Source organism: Cololabis saira, chromosome 19 (assembly GCF_033807715.1).
Source record: "Cololabis saira isolate AMF1-May2022 chromosome 19, fColSai1.1, whole genome shotgun sequence".
Classification (NCBI taxonomy): Eukaryota; Metazoa; Chordata; class Actinopteri; order Beloniformes; family Belonidae; genus Cololabis; species Cololabis saira.
Window position 1 is genome coordinate 20,995,849 of NC_084605.1, and position 23,775 is coordinate 21,019,623.

General features: G+C 41.7%; 1 protein-coding gene across 1 annotated transcript in view; it reads right to left on the bottom strand.

Moving 5' to 3' along the window:
* Window positions 1-1,004: 1,004 nt before the first annotated feature.
* Window positions 1,005-23,775, bottom strand: part of LOC133419345 (C-Jun-amino-terminal kinase-interacting protein 4-like) — a 58,745-nt gene continuing 35,974 nt past the window's right edge. The window contains exons 10-30 of the mRNA XM_061708463.1: window positions 22,844-22,901; window positions 21,341-21,493; window positions 21,200-21,257; window positions 20,968-21,098; window positions 20,155-20,211; window positions 17,624-17,803; window positions 16,836-16,965; window positions 16,649-16,738; window positions 16,012-16,173; window positions 15,749-15,920; window positions 15,466-15,657; window positions 15,216-15,372; window positions 13,765-13,893; window positions 13,596-13,676; window positions 13,444-13,511; window positions 12,618-12,766; window positions 12,359-12,530; window positions 12,139-12,252; window positions 9,949-10,128; window positions 4,921-5,052; window positions 1,005-3,982 (exon numbers count right to left, since the gene is read on the bottom strand). Of these exons, the coding sequence (XP_061564447.1) occupies window positions 3,873-3,982; window positions 4,921-5,052; window positions 9,949-10,128; window positions 12,139-12,252; window positions 12,359-12,530; window positions 12,618-12,766; window positions 13,444-13,511; window positions 13,596-13,676; window positions 13,765-13,893; window positions 15,216-15,372; window positions 15,466-15,657; window positions 15,749-15,920; window positions 16,012-16,173; window positions 16,649-16,738; window positions 16,836-16,965; window positions 17,624-17,803; window positions 20,155-20,211; window positions 20,968-21,098; window positions 21,200-21,257; window positions 21,341-21,493; window positions 22,844-22,901 (2,675 nt within the window). The 3' untranslated portion in view covers window positions 1,005-3,872. The remainder of the gene's footprint in view (window positions 3,983-4,920; window positions 5,053-9,948; window positions 10,129-12,138; window positions 12,253-12,358; window positions 12,531-12,617; window positions 12,767-13,443; window positions 13,512-13,595; window positions 13,677-13,764; window positions 13,894-15,215; window positions 15,373-15,465; window positions 15,658-15,748; window positions 15,921-16,011; window positions 16,174-16,648; window positions 16,739-16,835; window positions 16,966-17,623; window positions 17,804-20,154; window positions 20,212-20,967; window positions 21,099-21,199; window positions 21,258-21,340; window positions 21,494-22,843; window positions 22,902-23,775) is intronic.

The window sequence follows — 23,775 nt, forward strand, 5'->3', positions numbered from 1 at the left end:
TTCAAACTTTTCCTTCGTTTATTTTGAGCAGTATGTAATTGAGCATCAGATGCAGTAACGATGATGTATTATGGGCTTGCGGTCACATGAGGGGCTCATGCTGAGATTGGACTCACTTCCACTGAAGCTGGCGTCTTCTGATACTGTCAATAATCATGATGGACAGCTCAGTACGGAGGCTAAGAAAGAAAAACAAACATACATATACCAAATCCGGCTCATCATCACAACTGTCCTCCGTGAGTTTGGTTGTAAAAACCTGGGAGATTAAAGCCTCTCTGTCTCTCTTCAAAGGAGCAACATCTCATTCAACATGCTGACACATGAGGGCCTGAGCTGAGCAGGGTGGACCAATCACAGGCAGGGGAGGGGACCTGTAAGTCACCAGGGAAACACTCACGACTCAAGGTCAAGCTCGCCACCTAGTGGTGGGAAAATTAAGTGTTTGCTCTCTCAAACTGGATTTAAAAAGGTTTGAATGTCACTTTACAGATGTACCGAGCTTCCAGCTGTCTCCTTGGACACGAAAGAGATTTAGAATAAATAAATAAAACATGTTTTGCAGATGATCAGCACTGGACCTGAACACATGTAACACATGGGGGTAAAAGAAGTGGTGTCCACAAAAGTTGCTTTATTTGATTGTTGTGAAATGAGTAAGGCTAGAGAAGCTGCAGAGATGCAGGATGGTGTCTGAACCGCAGACCTGGAGGAGAGGAGGCTCCTCCCAAGTCATCACAAAGCAGCTGCACCGCGATGGGATGGAGCCACCGGGCGTCGCCTGGAGTTCAGTCCGATTTCATCGCAAACACTGGAGGTGAAAGCTGATTGCATGTGGACAGGCATCTTTTTTTTTTTTAATTTTAGTTAATAAATCCCACAAACTCCTCCCCCTCCCCAGAGACGTGGTGCATAGCTGAGGAAAGTTACCCTCTACAAATCCAAAATATCATTCCAACAGCAGCAAGTGCTGTCAAAACAAAATAAAATCCACATCATCCTCATGTTTCATACACATACAACCATTTATGTTCATTGTACAAAGATACATTCTCAATTGCAAAGGCTCAATCACTGTAAATAAATACTGTAATGGCTAAACTGCAATAATATTTCTCTTCTCTCCTGGAGAGAAGACACATCCACACTCATGCATGGTGAGAACAAGGACTTCTGGGGGAAAAAAAAAGAACAAAACACAGATGCAGTGCAGTCGAACACAGATGCAAGAGAGATGGTCTCCAATACAGCCAAAAGAACATTTCCTTCCCCACTTTGCTCTGAGAGGATAATCTAAATAAAATAAAACTATTTTTTACACGTAAAAACTGGTGAGAAGTGAAACCTTTTCCTCAGTTCGCCGTCATGGGTGGGCGGGTGTCTCAGATTATACACACGAGTTTGTGTAAAGGCCGCAAACCAAACAGGTCAACTATCAAATTTTTGTCCCGTAAATGTCGAGATGAACAATCTTCAGGTCCAAGCACGTTCTCTCACACATCCAAAAATAGTTCATTTTTCCCCCGAATATGAAAGTTTAAAAATATATCCTATTGTTACTTTAGGATTTCTGTTATAAAAAAACCTGCGTTTTATTTACACGGAGGCGACACATCGTTAGATATCGTTTCAGCTCCCGGCCAATTATCGGTCTTAAACCTTTGGTAGCAGACGGAAAATAACTCTTCTGAGAAAAAAATAAATAAATACTCTGTCACGCTTGAGAAGCCTTTCACTCTCTTCAAACCTCGGTATCTAAGGCATTTTCTTAAAGTGTCTAAAGTGGAGCTGGTGGGTGGATGGAGAGCAGAGGACAGACGGCCTGCTCCTAATCTAGCGATACATTCAACACAACTCTGCGGGGGGTTTCTAACAGGAAGCCTTTTAGAAGAAGGACCCGAGGATGTGAGCCGTTAACAAGCCGGATGATTGAACGCTGCCATCGTTGCTGATCAGGCAACAGAAATAGTTCTGTCAGCGGACGAGTCCCATCATCTATTAGATCTCGACGATGCTGTAAACCAGCACAGAGCCTCGACTTGTTCAATGAAAATAGTAAATGTGCAGGTAGGTGGAGCATAACCGCTACTCTGCTACAGTTAGGGGATCATTTACAGACGGCTGCTGTGACCACTCAACCTCATTTACTGCCATACACCTACTTTTGACCGTTTTTCTTGTTTTTGGATGAGAAAACTAGACAGCAGGAACCTTCGTACTGCTAACTCGGCTTCAAGAAGGTACGCAGCACAGCGCGTGTTGTGGAGCTCCAGCCTGCACCTCTGGTGTCACGTTCAAGTCAGAGAACGAGCAATAATCTATGAGATCAACTAGACGGGTAATTATAAGCTTGATTGTGTCTTTGAGATGAAAATAGACCATTTTATAGGTTATCAGCATCCAATCACTTGTCGAGTATGTCACATAAGAATGATCCACACAGATCTACCGATCATCATTCTATCAATCTATTATTCTGTAGTTTATATTATAGACGGAGGTAACTCATGTATGAAAGGTGATTGAGTTTAGGATCATCAATAAGGCTAACCTTGGTTACCAGAAACCTTTTTAACTCTTACATTCGTGGTATCAGCATCAGCATGGATGAGATATGATCATTTATTACTGAAGATAATGATCGAGCAGACAGCATAAGCGCTGATATTTGGTTTAGTTAAAAGATGAGCGAAAAGAATATGAAGGGATCACTATTTGGCAAGTGACTTGCCCTTTTTATCAACTATTGGATTATAACTAGTTAGTAGTGTTTTACTGTGAAGTGGGCTTGGGGGTGTCGATTCTGAGTGGTTTCATGTGCATCGCAGGTGCGTTTGCGTGAGAATCAATCAATCAATCATCACGAAACACAAAACAAGTCTGGTCACAGATTACAGCATCTATGAGCGTTGAAGTATTTCGATAAAGATCTAAAAAGTCACCATGTCTATGCAGGATTCCGTCTGTTCATCAACAGGGTTTTTAATTTAAAAGGACTATTCACGATGCATGAATCAAGTTCTTGATTCATTTTCCAGCAACTATCAAAGGTAGCCAAAGAAAAAGAAAAAAAAAAAAAAAAACATCACAAATCACTGTCACCTTCCTGCAAAATATTGGCAGCTGTTTTGTTTGAAAAACTCTTATTCTCTGTTTTTAGGAAATGCTGATCTGTGACTTTCACCTCGAGGCACAAACTGGGCTCCCACAACTAAATGTTAAATATTTAATTAAAAAAAAATAAAAAAAATCCTCAACTGAAACAAACGCCAACTGGATTAATGTGGCATATTGTTTTCCAACCCAAACACACCTGGAGATTAAACTGCCAAAGTTGTGAACCGTGAAGCGAGCGGGTGAGAGGGCGTGATGTTGGCTGGACTCCTACATGATTGACTCCTGATGTACATTCTTAAAGACCAACAGCAGAGCTGATTTGAAGCACGGTTTCACCGCGAACTTTGTCCCGTACGAACACACCACGACCGGTTCGAGCGGAGGGAGTCACGAACGTCGGGAGGAAAGAAAAAGCTAAAGATCCCGTCCTCAAAGACGCCTTCACCTCAAATAAAAACAAAATACCAGAAGGGATGATAGCAGATTGTTTCAAATCCATGAAATAATAATAATAATAATAATCATAATAATATAATAATAATAAAAATTAAAAAAAGTTAACATGCATCCAAGGTTATCACTGAGAAAAAGCTCACAGAGCAGTTTGTTTTTTTCTTGTTTCACTCTTATTGTTCAGGACTGAGGAAGCAGAAAATAAGTGCTGATTAAAGCTGCGCCTGCAGAGCGGGTCGCCTTCAGCTCCTCTGCAGCTGCAGCTTCAGGGAAAGGCAGATCGGACCTTGAAAGGCCCGCGCTCAGTCCTCGTCGAGTAAGATCTGCCAGACGATGAGGTGGCTGCGCTCCGCTTTAGCCAGGGAGGGTTGCAGGGTCATGGAGGCTTCCTCCGCCTCGCCGTCCTCGTCGCCTGCAGAGACAAGCCCAGAGATGTCATTAGTGTTGTTTTTGTCAGCCTGTTTCAATTTTAGTTTTAGTCTAGTCTTTGGGTCAAGCTATCATTTTAGTTTTTATTAGTTTTAGTTGTGTTCATACTCCTAGTCGTCTCAAGTTTCAGTCAACTAAAAGTCTGAGCATTTTAGTCTTATTTTAGTCAGAATTGTCCAGGACCATTTTAGTCTAGTTTTAGTCAAAGATTGTATTTAGCCAAACCCATTTTACAATTCAAACAAGGTTATCTTATTATTATATTATTGTTACCTTATAGACTCAAGAACCCATTCATTCCAGATACAGAAGACTCTAACTTGAGTACAATGAACATATTTATTTTTCCGCATTTCTCCCCATCTTTTTATGTCTATGTAGGAAAGTGTATCCAAAGACGGTTCTTCTTCTTCTCCCAGCCCCAGAGCAGATCCCCGCATTTCTCTATTAGACTCTGTTTTTAATTGACGTGAACCTAGAGTTCTGCGTTAACGGCATCAGCCTCTAACTCTGCAGCTTCTGGATTTGATTCCCCGTGGGCCGCGACTGGAATGGAGGACGTGACGTCACCCAGCAGCAGAACTAAACCAGAGGAAACTACTGAAAACATGGAGATTAAGGATCTTAGTTGTAACATTTCGTCTCGCCTCATTTTGGTCAACGAAAATGAAGACACATTTTAGCAGTTTTTATTTTATAATCTACATTTTAGTCTTGTTTTTATTCGTCTACGATATTGCATTATATATTTAATTATCATTATCGTCACATGACCAGCATTTTCATTGCATCTCGTTTTCCTCAGGTGATAGGTTCGTTGATGACGATATTTAGTCATGATTTTTGTTGACGAAAGCAACTTTACATGTCACGCCGTCCTCCCCGTGCCGACGACCGACCGGTTTCACGAGGGAAACTCACCCATCCTGAAGTCGATGTAGCCCTCTCCTCCGCTCATCACCAACATGGACTTGCTTCCTTCCTGAGTTGTGGCGTCCGCCGTCTTTTCTCCAGATGAGTCTCCTGCAGAAGATGCAGATGGAACTGAATGACCTGGAAGAAGCCACACCAACTCTGAATGAGTTTACGTCCATGTGAGAACCGCTTGTACCGACACTAGGACCTTCTTACTGTAAATACCATGACATTTAATGTTTTAAGTACTGACTGTAATAGTGATCAAAAACAAAAAGATTCACTGATAGAAGGTTTTAAAAAACATTCCCCTGTTTTATTTTATTTCATTTAAAGGAACGTCCTGCAGATAAAACAAGCCCAGGTCTATTATTAGATGGTGAAGAGTGTAAACTCTTGTTTGAGATCAAAACATCCCGAACTGGAGCAGTTTTGAATAAGTGAATGCAGAAAAATTACAATTAATGTTGGTACTTGTCCCAACCAACCAACACCCAACTAGATTGCCATTTGAAGCCTTTCCAGACTCAAGAACAGACAACGTCCCTACAGACAAAGCAAAGTAACTTTAACTTTGTAAGTGTACAGAAAATCTATAAACCATCAATCAAACCATCGATCAAAAGCAGAGTATCGCTCAAAGTGCTGTCAACAGATGCAAGAGGAGGAGAGTTCATGGCCTCTACCGCTACAGAATTAGATCAATACTTAAAACATTTAAGATTAAATATAGAAGCCATGTACTCTCCTTCCTTTTATATGAAGTTCTTTTGTCAACTTGTGTGGGCCTCCAACAAGGAGACCAGGATGAGATATCTGCACAAACAGTCCTTTAAACACACTTTCTGAACACTTGCAAAGTTAAAATTACTTTGGTGCGTCTGTGGGGACACAGTCTACATTCTCACTTAAGAGGAACGACACTTCTGAGTCTTGCCAGAGGCTTTAAGAAGAAACGTAATTCTATGTAGGAATAGGGTAAGAATCTTGGCTGTTTTTAAAAAATAATATCTTTGGAGAACTTCAGAAAGGAAGGCCGAGTCGTGCACTTCTTTATATCCTGTATGTGATTAAAACACATTTATATGTAAACGCCACAACAGACACGAACGTCAAGTCTCACATTTGAGATACACATCAAATAAACACATGGATGAGACGAGCAGAGGTGTGCAGATGAAAAAAGTCGCCTGTAACAGGACCGATCATCTATACCAGACAGGTCAAACTCCAGGCCCACTGGACAAATCTCACTTTTTCTGTCCCGTGAGAACACGCAAAGAGAAATGTGTACTTACAATAAGATCTGTGATTTTGTAAAATCAAAGATCATAATACATCCAAGTCACGTACACATCTCCCTGCGGGGTGGAAGTATCTCAAAGTACGCCATTTCTTACAACAGTAAAATCATGAACCCAAGCAAACACACGTTTTTACCAAATGGAGATAAAACTGTATTTTTATTCTTTAGTAGGCTGAAGGCGGGTTTGTCCATCAACCCTCTGCTACACTTTTACAATAGCAACAAGGAATTTATATTATTAATAGTTTAATGCAGAGGCAACTGTGTAAAATTATATATAAAAAACAACAACAAGCTCAAGTTTAGAAGTAATTTAATCCAAGAATCAGGACCAAACTTTACAAAAACACCTTTAAAGTGTGAAGTTAAATACTCCATTATGTCCAGAATAACCTCAGTGCAGCCGGCTGTTGTTGGGATTTGACTCTAATCTTTATTTAACCTAAAACCTATAATCAAATGCAAACCGTCTTCTATATTCTCCCAGCATCCATCAATGCACGTGCACACACGCACGCGCACTAAGGGCCAATCCCAATTCTCCTTCACTCGCCCTTCTTTTCTCCACTCGCACTTCTTTTCTTCCCTAACCCCTAAAAAAGAAGGGGGAGATTTTAGGGCACTTGAGATCTAGGGCACTTGGCCCAGGTGCCTGTCCCATTTCTCCTACTCCCCCTCGTTTTCATCCCTAATCTGAACAGGAAGCAGAGAGCCAAAAGCTGTTTTAATTTCAGCTGTAGTGCTGTTAATATGGCACTTTATTAAGTTTTAATATTTTTTCAGGCATAAAGGTAACCTTAAGATCCGCAACCGGGGCTCAGTTTATCCAAATAACGCCTGTTAAGAAATTTGACCCGATGTTTTCGGAGATGAGAAGAGCCGCCGCCCCCGGGGAGCAGCCTCAGCTCACAGCCCGAAAACAGACGTGTCCGCCGGGTCAAGCTGCTCCGTCGTCCCGGGAGAGAAACTCTCTCCTGGGACGCAGCTCTGTTGAGAATTACGCTGGCTGAAATAAATAATTTAGGAAGATGTTGGTTTAATAGATGAAATCTAACAGTTGTAGCTACGCCTGTTAAGAAATTTGCTCCGAAATTTAGAGATTTCTGTCTGCTGGCTCCGGAGTTCGGGTCCGCGTTAAATCGACGCAGAGCCTACGGCGTAGGGTACGGCGTGCGTCGCCGTGTACATCGACGCAGATTACGTACGTAGGTTACGTAACGTAACCTCCGCCGTAGGCTCTGCGTTGGTGTAACGCGGAACCATAAATCCCTTTATTCTGACGTGATCTTCTACAACTTTATCTGAAAGTGTGTAAATTACCCAGATAACAGCTGGATTACTTTGTGGTTTCTGAAGACTATTATATCAGAAACATCCAAAACAAATCTGACGAGTCACAGGATTATTTCTTTCTATTTCTCTGAGACGAGTCTGCCTGTTTGCCTTCGGTCGGCGAGTCAAATCGACGCAGAGCCTACGGCAAAAGCATTCTGGGAAATTTTCATACCCCCTCGCTCGCCAAGTCAGCATCTGAAATCCCTCGATTTGAAGGCGCTATTCTCAGCCCCTAGCCCTCGTTATGCCCCCTCCCCCTAGGTGAAAAGAGGAATTGGGACACCACTACCTTCACGGGAACGCGCAAAAGTTAGGGTTAGGGAAGAAAAGGAGGGCGAGGGGGAGTATTGGGACGCAGCCTAAATCTCCAAAGCTCATTATTGTTATTCATGCACCATTTCAGGTTTATTTGGATCCATTTTAGTCTTAGTTGTGAAGGAATCTGCAGCCGGTGCAGCAGGTTAAATACAGTTTCTTTCATCCTGTTGCCAACAGAGATGATATCTGCCGATCTGCTGCCGCATCAATATTCCTTCTCGAGTCGTTGCTCCGCTGAGCATGAACGCAGGTTTAACCTGGATTGTTCTCAGAAACTGGACGACACAGTTCTCCTTCCTACCAGCGGTGACCATCTTTTCCAGAAGAGAGAGGTTTGTGACGGGACAGCGACGGGTACTTCCTGGTTTCTGGACGAACCGTCCGTCTGTAGTCGTCAGTTCAAACCGCCGTATCGAGATGGTTGATCCAATCTCACCAGTTGAGAGAACAGTGACTAAACCTCCTCTTATTATGAAATGTCACTAATAATCTTAGTTCTGCTTTTACTGTGAAAAAAACCCCTAAATCTGTTTCTAAAATATTTATGTCATAAACTTCTATATTTCAGGGACGTCAAACTCCGTCCAACATTTAAAGACTGGGTTCAGGTCCCGGAATAAACTGGGTCAACTACTGATGAATAAATTATTAAAAAAAGATGTGAATCGACAACATTTCATGGATTTATTACGACTAATAGTTCATACTGAAACTTGAATTTAACTTTTCCCAAAACATTTAAGTCACCAGTTGAAACAAGCCTAGCTTGGTTCGTCACATCATCCTCTCCAGCAGCAAATTTTTCACAGGTCTGATGTTTTATTGATCACAGAAACGTTGCTTACATTCGAGTCTTCATATTCAACATGTGGAGCATGTAGCTTGAAGCTAAAGCCGGGGCTCGTTTCAGGGATTAAAAACTCAAACTGTGCATCGCCGCTCGTCCTCAGTTGCACTTTCCCTTCGGCGGGTCACTACTCTGCTCCATTTGGACATTTAAATGTGCTCTTTTCATGCCAACTACTAACGATTTATGCAGAAGTCCAAACTTAGTTTTCTGGACTCCAAAAATGGTAAATTGCTGTGCAAACTTGGCACTAAGCATGGGCAGTATTTTTAGTAAAATATGCAGTTAGGAACGGTGGCAGAGACCCAGTCTCTCATGGACAGGATCCAGGTTCCTGCATGAGGCTCCTAATGAGAACAGGGAGAGGAGCTGTTGCAGGCTGTGGTTGATGTGACTAATCAGCCGCCATTCCAGTGCAAGGTGAGTTTGTAGTATTAATGATGTGCATACTATAATATATATATACATACAGACTAGCTCTGACAGACCTTCAATCTTGCAGTATAATTTTATAAGTTAAATTTGTTGAAATTTCATGAACTAGTAGACCATAGTATTCTGCAAATTATGTTTAAAGCTCATAAAAAAACTTTACCAATCAACATTCAGAAAAGATTTGAAAAAAGAAAAAGCAAGTATAACTTAAAAGGAACAGAGATTTTTATAAAACCAAGATGCAGGACAAAATTGATGGAACGTTGTGTTTCTGTGAAAGGAATCAATTTATGGAACAATCTGAACAAAGAAAACAAAGAATCCAAATCAAACATTACATTCAAAAGAACAATTAAAGCCTGTATGTTAAGGAAATATAACGAAAAATGTTGAGTTTGATTGACATACCCGTAGGCGTGGTAATTTTATTTAATGTTATTTTAATTTTATTTTAGTTGTTTTTATTCACTTAGTTGTTTTTTTTTATTTTTTATTATTATTAATTTATGTTATTTGTGAAAGGGGCAGATCAGATAAGATTCTTCTTCTTTCTGCTCCCTTTTCATTCATAAGTTAGGAACATTTATATTTGTGTTTGTATTAAATTGTTTTGTTTTTTGAATGAAATAAAGAATAAAATGAAATATAAACTTTGACCTGGATGCTCCACACAAAGCTCTATAGTTTACCATCACTGCATTACACACACACACACACACACACACACACACACACACACACACACACACACACACACACACACCTCCAAAGGTAACTCACTAAGTTCACTTACCTGGAACTGCAGTGAAGAACTTGACAGCATCCCGGTGACCATGGAAACAAAGCTGAGCGTGAGCCATGGAGCAGTAAGGAACGAAGGTCCCGGCTGTCACCTTGTCGCCGGTGTCGTCTCCGTACACGCGGACCACCCCCCCTGGATGGCTACCGGCTCCTTTGCTCACCTTATTGGCTGCTGACAGAACAGTGAAAGCATGTGAATACTCAGTCCGGTAGGTAGCTTCAACATGACGATCATGTTGAACTGTAACGGATATTCAGTATAGTTTATTCTTGAAAAACAGCACATGACTTTCACAAATGTTCAACATAATAAAACAGTTTAAATTCTGTTTGGATTGAACTCATAATGGAAAACTGGAGTTTTACAAAGGCATCGCTGTCCTAATGAGCAAGGTAACCTAGATGCACCTCCTAGAGGCGGTCCTGGCTACTTTTGCGGCCTGGGCAAACTGTCCCTCCCCCGCCCCCCGCGCAGCAAAGAAAAAAAACTAAAACACATCACATCAATGCACAGCCCCTGTGTAAATTATACTAATCCTTCACACGTTCAAATTTATAACTAATGAATAAAATAAAATGAATAAATAAATAAAAAAAAATACAATTAGGCTTATTCACATAATCTGAATTGAGTGCTCAGACTGTAGCAGATTTTTTAACTGGGTTCTTTCACCCTTTCACAACAGGTGTAAAGTGCAATCTAGAACTTGACTTTTCTAGCCTTCTTTGCAGCAAAATCATCAATTACAACATCATACAAGATCTGTTGTGCAACTGTATGACTGATGCTGATGATGGCGAGTCCAGAGAGACGCGTAGTATGTTTTAATAAGCTTCAGCTTGGAAAAACTCTTTCTGCTTCCGCTACTGTCACTGGAAGGTCAGACCAATTCTGAGTGCAGTCCACAGATCGAGGTAGATTTCTGCGAGCTCTTTCTCATGGATGAAAGTAAGCAGTTCAAGCAGAGTCATGGACTTTGATGGGAGGTCAGGGAAGTTCTATAGAAAAGTTGTAGGTCCGTTTTGTTTTCATTTTTTTTTTTATTTGTGTAAATTTTTCACATAACCCAATTCAGTACATGTGGGTAGAAATCATCCCTCGCCCCCCTCCCTTTGCTTTTCCTCTCCGACCTGCTGTCCCCCGCCTCTCTCTCGCCTGGAGGGGGAGGTGAAGTGATAACGATAACTTTGTCTTCAGTTAACTTGGTTTTAATAAGCAACTCGACAGAGCATTAAGAGACGTGAGCGCAGCGTCAAAACCCTGCACTCATCACGCAGATTACCAAGATTGTCTACGCATGAAAAGATGTCTCACTCTCACATATTTCCTTGACAGGGGGGGGCGAGAAGGCTGCTCACCACGCACGCACACACGCAACCGCAGCAGCAAGTTGATGTGACAATACCATCCCATTGAATAGATTTGAGATGGACCTGTCAGAGCGAATTTTTTTTTTTTTTTTGAGCGCTCGTGCGCCCTGGGCAGTCGACATATTGCCCATAGCAAAAACCGGCCCCGGCAGCTCCACTGTAGACCGTAGCCACATGACCTTGGGTTACGCATCTGGGAAAGAACTCTGGTCCAGAGTGGAGCTCCACTCTCTACTCAGTCTGCAGCCACGTCCCTCGCAAGGTGCAAAAATGGACCTAATATGAACTTCTCTTTTAACTCCTCCCCTCTGGACGGCGCTACAGAGCACTGTACGCCAAAACTTCCAGATTCCGTTGACAGTTTCTTCAACCACCTTGCTCTGATGAACTCTCATCACTCAGAGTCTCAGAGTAATCAATCACTGTGCAATAATGATAATAATAATAATAACCACAATCATATGCTGTAACAATGCACCTTTCAATAACCATGTCTAGCTCATACTGCTGCACCTTTCACTTTAAAAAAAAAAAAATTGTATATATGTTAATAAGAGCTGTCCTTTTCCTATTTACTGTACAGTGAGCGAAAATAACTGAGTCAAATTCCCTGTCTTGTTTGACCTGACTTGGCCAAATAAACATGATTCTGATTACTTGTAATATGCTTCCCCCATGTGGCTATAAGTGGTACTGCTACTAAGATCCACTTTTATATGCTACAACTACATTTTCCTATTTTCTGAATTAGTCAAAATAAATATTTAAATACACTCAAAGAACAAAACACAGTTGAGGCTGTTGAACTTACTATCCGTCAGAGGGATGGAGATAATAACTCCATTCCCAGTCCCAATCCACAGACGGTTGCATGACACCGTCAGAGCCGTGATCCTGACAAACGAGAAGCCCAGTTTTCCCGTACCTAGAGGAAAAACATGCATATGTCATTTCACATAAACCTGAGATGTGCCAAGCCCTGAACAAAAAGCTGTTACTTTGAAGAACAGGTTTGGTTGCAGTAGACTGACCGAGCATCTTGCTGACGTAGGGCTCGATGTCGACATCCTGGAGGTGTTGGTGGGTGTGGGCGTGGAACAGCCTGAGAGTGGAGTCCAGTCTGATGGACACCCAGATGCCGTCGCCGTGCCAGGCCAGCTGACGCACCTGGCTGTCCTTGCGTGGGTGAGCATCGAATGATTTCTGGAGAGGGCAAAAAACACAAGCAGCCTGTTTAACGTCACCAGAAGAATAGTCACCAGAATACCGAGACGCTAAATCGTACTTCACCTCTATCTTCATGGCTTTGGGTTGAACAACATAGATCTTGTTCCTGTAGCCACACCAGACCTTATCATGCACTACAGTCATGCAGCGGATGGAGTGATGCTGCCTCCCCAGGTCGAGCAGGTGGTAGTTGGTCAGGTCCCACTGTCCATCTGACAACCAGGAGATACAACTCAGATGGTTCAGATTAGGGCTGGGCGATATGGACCAAAAGTCATATCTCGATATTTTCTAGCTGAATGGCGATATTGATATATATCGATATTTTTTCTGTGCCATAATTGGGGTTTCCCCCAAAGCATTATAGCATAGCATCTCTGTTAGCTTCATTTTTTTCAGAGCCAAACCCTTAAAAAAACAGTCAGTTTTAATACAAAGCCTCGTGCCAAATGTCACACAGGTACATTTATTAACAGAGGTCTGCACAATATCAAAATGTATGAAACAAATGAAATGAAAATAAACTGCCTGCATATATAGAATAAAAATGATTCTTGAATAAAATAAAACAAATATCCCTTTCCTGCATAACAATAAATTAAAATACACTGTGCAATTAATACAATGTAGACAGTAACAGGCAGACTTTTCCACTGAGGTTGACAGCTGTGCAAATCTCAAATAAAACATTAAAGTCAATTTGTCACAAAATAAGCTATATCAAAATCATAAAAAAAAGCTATATCGATATAAACGATATTGTCTCGTACCATATCGCGTTTGAAAATATATCGATATATATTAAAATCTCGATATATCGCCCAGCCCTAGTTCAGATACCATGGAGACATTTTAAAAGTCAAGGTGTCGTAAGCCAGAGCTCCCTTACCTACTCCTCTGTGGAAAATGGCCAATGTGCCATCAGATAGACTGACCAGGACGCGCCCTTTCACATGTCTGTGGGAGATGCACATTTAAAATCAACCAGGCAGTGAGAGGGAAACCAGAACCTATAGAAGCTTTTTATTTTAATAAACTTACACGATGCCGAGCGCAGACTCCTTCAACTTTATAGAGTGGAGACATTTCTTCCAGTGAGCCACGGAGGAGTGGACGTAGACGCTTCGATCAAAGGCGTATTTAATTAGCCAAACAGCGGGATGCATATGGGCGGTAAGGGATTTGGAAAAATAAGCAGGTAAAGACTCACCATCCATTCTGAGCCCCGAGCCACATGGTGGGCTGAACGCTGCTCATCTTCTGAGCCTCTTCAATCATCAGGTCCTGCTCCTCCTGGTCGGGGTTGGAACTCACGCCGTCTTTCAGCAGATCGCTCTCTCTGCTCACAAGGTGCAAACACAAGCAAAAGGTTTTAATGTGTCTTTGATAAGTTCCTCATACAAAACCCATCACTTCCAAGTCAATGTATACTGGGAGTTAGGGGTGGGAATCGAGAACCAGTTCTTGTTCGGAACCGGTCCCCAGGGTTTCAATTACTTGGAATCGTTGGCAAAATTTGTGATTGCAGTGGGCAGGTATACGTCATCATGCACGTGGTGTAAACTAGCAGTCAATAGTAAACTACATACATTTCAGAAAAAAAGACGACAACAGGGCAACGTTCAATACTTGCCAAGTGAATATTTCTTCTTCTAAGGGAGGAAATAATACCAACATGCAAAAACATTTATGCACACAGCTGCAATAACAATCAATGAACAACGTGTTTTCAATCCGCTCAGGACCAATGTACGCAATTATCAACCCTGCAGCAGCAACGTTAGCATGTCCTTGGCTAATAAAACTGCAGATAACTAATTAACTAACGGACACTCCCTATCATATTAGCGCCATCTGTCTCATTGTTGTCCTTTTGTTCCAAATGAGAATCACTAAAGAACAGAATCATTAAGCAGAATTTAAAATGGAACTGGAATCGTACAAATTTGATCAATTCCCATCCGTACTGGGCGTGATATTTACAAAAACGGATTTCCAAATACAAAACAACATAATGTCAAGGTTTGACATTCCCCCCAGCTTTCAGTTTCTGTTGTGCCCCGCCTATGTCCCATCTGCCCTGATTGTGTCTGCACCTGTGTCTCGTCATGTCTCGTTATCCCCTGTGTATATCTGGTCTTGTCATTCCCTTGTTCCCTGTCGGACCGTACTGTTCTTCCCTCCATGTGCTCCTGATTTTTGATCCCTGTTTCTTCGTTTCTGTTTTGGAACCTGCTCAGCAGCGCTTTGATTTTTGTTGGAATAAATCCTTTTTTGTTTTTTGAGAACTCCTGCCTCCGGCCTCCCTCTCTCTCTCTCCTGCGTTTGGGTCCACACCTTACCCCCAGACGTGACACATAAACGCAAGAAGTGCAGTCAGAAATGATGCATCTCTGGTGATAAAACCTCATCATAGTGGGCTTTTCTCTTTTTTTCCCTCTAAAAACTATTTATGAAGTGGGGAAGATATTTCTGAAAGTCTGCTTCTTTGGCCTCTACAGTAAGGACGGGCGTATTGACTTGTTTTGATAAATTAACTATAGATCAACACTGTACCAACAATGTAGCTCAGGACTCGTTTTATGGCTCCACTGATACCAGCAGCACTGAAATTAGACTGAATGTTAACATTGTGTGGAGTAATGAGCCTCTGGACGTTACTTCTGCGTGTAGTTGGCTGGAGTCTCTCCCGCCTGCTTGGCTCCCAGCGGATCTGTGAAGACGTGTTCTGTGTAGACGCCCCTCAGGCCTTCCCGGCGGTCAGAAGGTCCTACGTCCGTCTCTGTTGCTTCTGTGGCTTCCTCCGCTGGTCTGGATTCTGTTGAGGATCATAAAAATTTGTCAGATTCACAGCGACAGATTTTTAGAACACCTCCATTACCTGTGACCATTACAGCTTGTCGTTCTTTACCTGGACTGTCTGCTGTGCGAGGAACAGCAGTTCCTCCCTCTGCCTCACAGCCGACCACCGTGATGCCTCCAAGAACGCTGTCACCGTCCGCTGAGCCGTTAGTGGTTTCTGATAAGCTGCCATCTGCCCCGGGTCCCGCCTCAGAGCTGGGAGATACCTCTTCTCCAGCCGGGTAGTCCGTCTCTCTCGCCCCTGATTATCATCCACACACATGAATAAACAAAAGGAAATTAAATAATGCAGCTGAACTCTAATAAATGACTTGCATGCGTTAACATCACACCTGGTACGCTAGCGATGCAGAGGACATGCGAGTCGCAAATGAAGAAGCTCTCCAAGATGTTCCCGGGCTGGTTGGCGTCAATGACAACAACTTTAGAGTTGGACTCGGTGCTGGTGCAAATCCACACCAGAGACGACAGCTCGTCCTGTTGCCAGAACTCCTTCTGCTGATCCTGCACAGACAGTGACAGTGGATATCATCATCATCATCACCTGCACTTCTTGGATGAATCCAAACAGGTGAATAAAGCTGTGAGCAGATACCTTGAGCTCTTGATCCAGTTTATCCAGACTGCTCTGAGATCCCGCCTTCTTCTTAGGGCTCTCCGGACCCGAAACGTCACTGTAAAACACACTGGCCCCCACTATCGAACCTCCGTCTCTGGTTTTCCCTCCAGATAAGTTCACACCAGCAGCACACCACAGCTGAAACGTGGACGCACAGTAGGAGCAGTCAAATGTTTTGCACCTATAGAGTCGAGTACTTTAAAGTTGACCAAAGATCTGACAATCTACTTAGAGACAAATAAGTTGGCATAATCAGATCTAATATCAGTATTCAACATATCTGATGCATTTGTGAGTCCCCAAAACACATAAAGCAGTTTAGAAATAAACTTTTTGGAGCTACAAAATATATAAAAGTTCAGGTTGTTCCAAGTGTTTCCAACAGGAAGATGCAGCACGCCCTCTAGTGGAGAAACTATGTACTGTTAACACCCTTAACGGGGTTATTCGTTTTTTTGTCCCTCCCGTTTTGGCTTTCATCTTATGATTCTAATTTATGGGTCGTTATAAACAGCTAATACAGTCAGGCTAAAGAACAATTAACCAATATCTAAAATATTGGCTTCAAGTACACAATATGATGAGAAACTATCCACAAAGTTGGAGGAAGCACCTTCATGGAAGGATCTCTCTCATCCAGAGGTCTGAGGAAGACGGGAACCGGCAGGTTCTTCATTTTGTTCTCTGTCTGACCCCCATTGGCCTAAAAAGACAAATGATTCTGTGTCATTATTTATTACGGGCGTACTTCTTTGGAATTCAAACGGCGGTGGTCATCGTTTTGGTGGTCATCTTCTTACTTTGCATTTCTTAGGTAAGCTCCAGCCGTAGGCCTGAACTCTGCCGTCCTCCTTCTGGACGTGAGCCTTGACCTGCTGGTACTGCGCCCTCTTCTGTTGGCGGATGGACTTGGTGTTTTCAGGCGGAGGTCTGAGGGAGAAAGCAGCAGCTCGCTCTCAACTTTAAACTTCTTTTTCTGAGTGGTTAAACCTGCGCCGTCACTAACAGCTAACATTTGATTGGCTGAGTCTCATTTCAACTTGTGATGAGTGACGTGCTTTGCAAAGAATTGCAACGCACTCCCACAATTTAGTTCAGTGTTTGTGTGCAACTCCGCTCTCAAGGCATTTCATTCATAAAAATGCTGCAAAATTAGAAAATGAGAGAAAAATAAATACCAGAATAAATGTATCAGAAACAATCTGATACAAAGTTCAGACAAGGCTTTATCCAAATCCCACTTAAGATGTGCATTGAAAAGAGAAAAATAACTCATTTGCACATTATATTTTCTAGTGAGGTGCAGCTGTGGAAACAATAAAGTTTGATCGTATCTTATGTCATTTTTTAAGAGTTACAAAAAGTAAAACAAGTATTGATGCAAATAATAAAAAAGGGAAAATTTGAATTCAGCGATTACCCATAGTATTTTGTTACCAGCCATCCAGCTGATTGTAAAATAGTCGACACATTTATCTGTAAGGATTATGTACCTTCCTGCAAATTAATTTAAATTGATACAGACGCCAAAAATGTGTAGTGAAAGTGAAAATAATCAAAAGGCCGTCAGTGGAAACAGCAGACTTACTCCTCATTGAGGAAATCGAAGGCTTTGCTCTTGTCGCTGGGCAGCTGCTGCAGGGTGCTGCTCTTCTTCTTGACGGACGGCTGAACCTGAGAGGTGGGTGCGTTGTACTTGACGTTCACTGGGGCCTCCCCGCCTGGCTTCTTGCCCGCTCCGCCCGATGAGCTAAATAAACGGCTGAAACTGGACGTATAAGGAAGGGGAAGTGGAAAAGAAAGGAGGCAGAAGAAGGGGGGAAAGCAAACAGACAAACATATAGAGGGGTGGACAAAAGCGGTAGCTCCAGTAGCAGCGACAGGATTCAACACTTAAGGGTAAAAGCTTTCCTCTCCCATGCTAGTTTACAAACTGATGCACAGATTCCCATAAATGTATCCTGACCCTATTCATCCTACGGCAGCTGTTCAATCATACTGGCTAAGAGCAGGGGGTGCAGGTTAATAATATGCACAAAATCACAACGTTAGTAAACACAAAGCAGGACAGGCCTGACCAGAAAAGCCCCATTTCTCAAGAATAATGCCCTTTCACACAGACGGCTGACCGCAGCATAAAAATCTGTTGAGTTCTCAAATATCCAAGCTCGTCATTTTGTTATCGGCAGACGGAGAGCATCAGGCTTCCATTTACTGTTAAAAGTGGCCATATCATGCTTGTTTTTAGAAATCTAAATATTGTTCTGGTACCTCTGGAGCAGCTTCAAGCATAACTCAAAAAGCAAACAATTATTTCCTGAGAAAAAGACAGAAAACAACAGATTTAGAGATTTCTGATTGGTTGAATTCCCGGAGGCCTGCAGATGGGGGAAGCCAAGCACTCAAATGTGCACGACTCCTTTTGCTTGTCAAACTGACAATAAACACGATATAAACGCCGCGTTCTCAACATCTGTAAATGAGACACCTCAAATCCTTTCAAACATGTTTGAGTTAGACTCACAAGATGAAAGTGAACACAGCCACAAACCACGACCATAAACAACGACCACAAAGACGACAACTGGACCGCTCCCTGTTGAGTCATGCCTACGTAAGGTCAGAAAATGAAACAAAAATGGGGGGAAAAAATATAAAAACTAAAAAAAATTCATAGCACGACTACCAGGATGTAACAGGAACTCTCCCCTTCTGAAACAGCTGCTGAGGCTCTTGCGGGCGCATACTACTACTGGAGAATATGACCTTAGAAAGAAACTCTTCTGACTGAAATTAATTAATTAAATATTATTTGGTGCTAGGCTTGACTTTCTTTGTGAGGAGATATAAGGAGAACTGATGTATGTTAGTTAAGCAGATGCATTACTCTTTTGCATTACCGCTTCCTTGCTGCAAGAATTCAAATCTGAGTTTTTGTTAAAAATTTTGCTAAATCTTCCCTCTTGAGAGAGAGCCAATGTTGGAAACAAAAGGAAAAAAACTCTCCACAAGGAAACTAAGCATCCTGTGATTATTAGTAACCCCACAAAATAAGTTTACTTAGTTTTTTTTCTACTTAAGGCCACACTGAAGATGACAATTCATCATAACAACTGTAGATAAGTCAGCCGGTTTAGTTCTTCTTCCTACTTGATTTTAATAGGCTGGAGACACCGTGCTGCGCAGGATTGATGTCATGCGTCACATAAACGAGGTGGTTAGAGACCCGCCAAACTGAGCTGCGCTGCTCAGCAGAAGTGTGTCTTGTCAGAGATGGATCAGTCCTGCTCTGAGAAAAACAGCACCAACAGCAGTTCTGGCTGAGAAAAAGAGCACACCTGACTTTCGTTTTCTTACAGTTTTCTGCACTCAAAGAGCACAACGCTGTATCATCCAGTTCCAGACAACTCACACGGACCAACACAAGGTCAGCTTTCCCCTCGTTTTGTGGTCTGCGCCCAGATTTAAGTATTTATCACTTTCAGGATGCAGCAACGCGGTTGTCACCGTCGGTGTAAAAGGGCTGAAATTTAATCAGTTAAAACTTTCAATTAACCAACCAGAGTTTGAAATGACTATTTGTGAACTAGAATTAAAAATCTGTTTGTTACAAACAGTAAATAAACACTGTTAAGTTCCCCCATATTCCTGCCTTCCCTTCTATCACCACAGAAACGCCCCCAACACACCTCCTGCACACAGACATCACAACAACATCAGGCAGAATATTGGGGGCCAAAGAGAAACAGGCAGAGATGACGGACTTATCAGATGTCGTTTCCAGTCACCTAATCACACCAATCTTCACAAACGCATTCCTTAAAAAAAAACTAAAACGGGAGCATTAAGAACACAATATACAGGCTGTATTAGTAAAACCTCCTTGTAGCAGCTATTTTAACTTTTATTTTTCCTGGTCAAAAAATAAAGACCAGAGTCTAATGAGCTGCTCCCTGACAGTTTGTTAGCGAGGCGACAATTTCAAACGTCATTCAAGATTTACCTACTGCTGGAGAATAAAACCGTGGAATGAAAAATAAAAAAAAAGAAAGAAAAGAAAACAAATAAATCATTGTACTTTATATTTGGGACCTTAAGAGAAGAGAGGGAGAAGCTTACAACTGCCAGAGGCTGGATTTCTTCTTCTCTTGAAGATTGGGAGTCTCCTTTGAGGCCCTGAAAGGACACAGTTTTCTTTTATTCCAACAGAACATTCACACTTCAAACTTCTCACCGCCTTACTGGGTTTCACACACCTTTAATTCTCTCTCATAATTATTGTATATAGGTTTGGTAATAATCTGAGAACTATGTCTCTTATGTTGAAGGTCTGGTTTATAATAGTTTTTGTGCTGCCCAAACTCTGATGAAAACTGATACAACCATATCACCCCTTCTCTTCAGAACCTACACTGGCTTCCCATAACTTCAAGAATCCAATACAAGATCGCCCTCATCACCCACCTCTGCATCTACAGCAATGCCCCTCAATATCTCAAGGACCTCCTGACCCCTCACTCATCCACCTGTAACCTCCGCTCACAAAACACCAACCTCCTCTGTCAGCCCCGCACACGACTCCGCTCCATGGGAGACCGAGCCTTCTGCTCCGCTGCCCCCCACATCTGGAACTGCCTCCCTGAACCCCCCACATCTGGAACTCCCTCCCTGAACACCTACGTCAACCCGAGTCTGTGGACACTTAAAAAGGGGCCGAAAACTTTTTTGTTCACGAAGTCTTTCCCTGGTCTTTCATAGATGTCTTTATTGTCTCTGTGCTTTTACTTCTGTTTTTTTGCGTGTCTTGATTTTATTCCTTTTTTTTTTTTTGCTGGTTTCTGTAGCACTTCGAGATTATTTTATGAAAAGTGCTTTACAAATAACATTTATTATTATTATTATTAGTTTTTAACACCACTCGTGCTGCCTTACCGGATCATCTCCGTCCATCTGACAGCTTCCTGCAGCTCCATCAGCCTCTCCTTGTACTGGTTCCTCTCCATCAGGACTCGGGCCATCTCCACCCTGGTGAATCGCTTCCTCTGCGCAGTAGGAACGTCACTCTGCAGATGTGAACAAAGAAAAATGAGCAAGGACATTTGATTGATGTTCACCTGCAGATGCTCGCACTTAAAAATGGTTGTACATCCCTAGAACAACTCACATCATCATCGTTGTCTATCTTGACCTTCTGTTTGGCATCCTCCAGCTCTGCTTTGACCCTGCAACAAAGAACCCAATCTTGTACAATCATCCATAAACATTGTATGACAAGTTTGTAAATAGAGATGTATGACCAACTCACTTCTTGAGCTCATCTTCCAGCTCTTTGTTCTTCTCCTCCAGTTTGGTCTTGGCCTGAGTGACGGCAATCAGCTCTCCTTGCAGAACCACCTTCTCACACGACAGCTCGTCAACTTGAGAAATCAGGTCATTTTTGACCACGTTCAGAGCATTTCTGCATCAAATAGACAGGTATAAGTTCAACAGAGGAATGGTGAGCACACTGCTTTAGAGTTGCTGACCACTTTTAGGCTCCATCCGCAACGTTTTAGCTCCGGAAAGCTTTGCTGAATCAGATGTCACTCACTAGAAGTACAACAAATGGACTGTCTTGTTTTCTCTGTCTGCAAACTCAATTAGCTCCCGTCTTATTTTTCATTATGAAAGTTTCCTCTGTGTTAATAATGGAACAATGTCCAGACCATCTCCAAATGTGAGTGATGAAATCTCAATGCCTCCTCAAATAAGTCCTTAATGTGTTTACACCTGTACTGACAGCTCACTTGGGAAAGATTTTAATAAAAAAGGTCCCTCGACACACGCTCACTTATTTAAGAGTCTAGAGGGAGGGAAAGTATCTGATGCTTTCTCTCCTTCACCTGGACTAGATCTTCTCCCACAGTCTTATTTAGCGGATCTGCTCAGTGTTCCCAAATGTTAGAAGAGAAGCTAATCCTGATGTGCAGCAGGGGATATCAGTTGTTGTCAAAGTTGTGGTAAAAAAGTATTCCATCAAAAACACCAGCCAGCAAATTCCTTCAATTTTGGAACTTGGAAAATTTCCATGGAAAGCAGCAGGATTATCTAAGAACTGGCGAAAATAAAATGGAAATCAGTAAAACCGCAAGCAAGGCTGTAATAGTGAACTTAGATGCCCTTCTTAAAAAAAAAAAAAAAAAATCCAATTCAGTATACAGTATTTTAAATTTGGCTTGGTAATATTACTGATCAATGGTAATAAAGTTTGACAAACCCAAACTGAGTGCTCATCAGTAAATTACACGCCAGTTGATTTAGGAAACTAAGGAAGGCTCATCTGTTTATTTAACTTGGCCTGCAACATTTGCTTTAGCTGACTACGCATCATGAAAGTTACTGGATTGGTGGCATCTTATTCTGAAGAACAATGCCACATACACCACTTGGTTGCTAATAAGTATATGTCCATAATTCACTGGCTTAACTTCTAATAGGTTGGGGGTAACCTGCCAACAATTTTAAGCCCCTTTGCTACAATCTTCATGGCTACTCTTCAGTGTTCTTGAAGGGCAGAAAAGCTCTTCCTCAAGAACCGTTTCTACCTCACAAATACCGTTTCAATGCTTTCATCACATCCATACATTTATCTCATTCATTGCTTTAGAGACTATACAAATACAATGGCAGCACAACAGAAATAGTAATATAGCAAAACAAAGAACGTATTTAGATTTAAATGAGGGCGTTAATATTTATTTTCACTATTCCTTGGCTTATGAGAAACACTGGGAAAGACTCCTCTATAGCCGTCACAGAAAATACTAACTTGGTTTCCAGGAGCTGGACATTCTCGTGGATCAGGTGTTCAACTTCCCGACCCATACCTGAAAATCAAATTTCATAATATATCAAAGGAAAGTAAGAAGAAACATATCAGTGAAGGTAATTACATGTTTCTATATTTCTATGCCTAACCTATACGACATTATAACACTTAGTCTTACCTAAAAAGTTGCAATCTGAGTCATGCGAAGGATGATCAGACAGGTTTATGAAAGTCAGTTAGTTCGATTAAAGTGAACATTCCTGGTCTACAGGATCATTGCCCTTCACAATAATGCAACAAAACTAACTCTGGGTATCCACAATAAAACTTGACATGGGAAGAACAACGTTGTGACGATCAGAGCCACAACAAACAAAAGGAGGAGCTATATTAGGGCTGGGCGATATATCGAGATTTTAATATATATCGATATATTTTCAAACGTGATATGGTACGAGACAATATCGTTTATATCGGGGGAAAAAAAAAAAATTATGATTTTGATATAGCTTATTTTGTGACAAATTGACTTGAGATTTGCACAAATGTTTTGTTATTTGCACAACTGTCAACGTCAGTGGAAAAGTTTGCCTGTTACGGTCTGGTCTACATTGTATTAATTGCACAGTGTATTTTAATTTAATTGTTATGCAGGAAAGTGGATATTTGTTTTATTTTATTCAAGAAGCATTTTTATTCTATATATGCAGGCAGTTTATCTTTATTTCATTTGTTTTATACATTTTGATATTGTGCAGACCTCTGTTAATAAAGGTACCTGTGTGACATTTGGCACGAGGCTTTGTATTAAAACTGACTGTTTTTTTAAGGGTTTGCCTCAGAAAAAAATGAAGCTAACAGAGATGCTATGCTATAATGCTTTGGGGGAAACCCCAATTATGGCACGGAAAAAATATCGATATATATCGAGT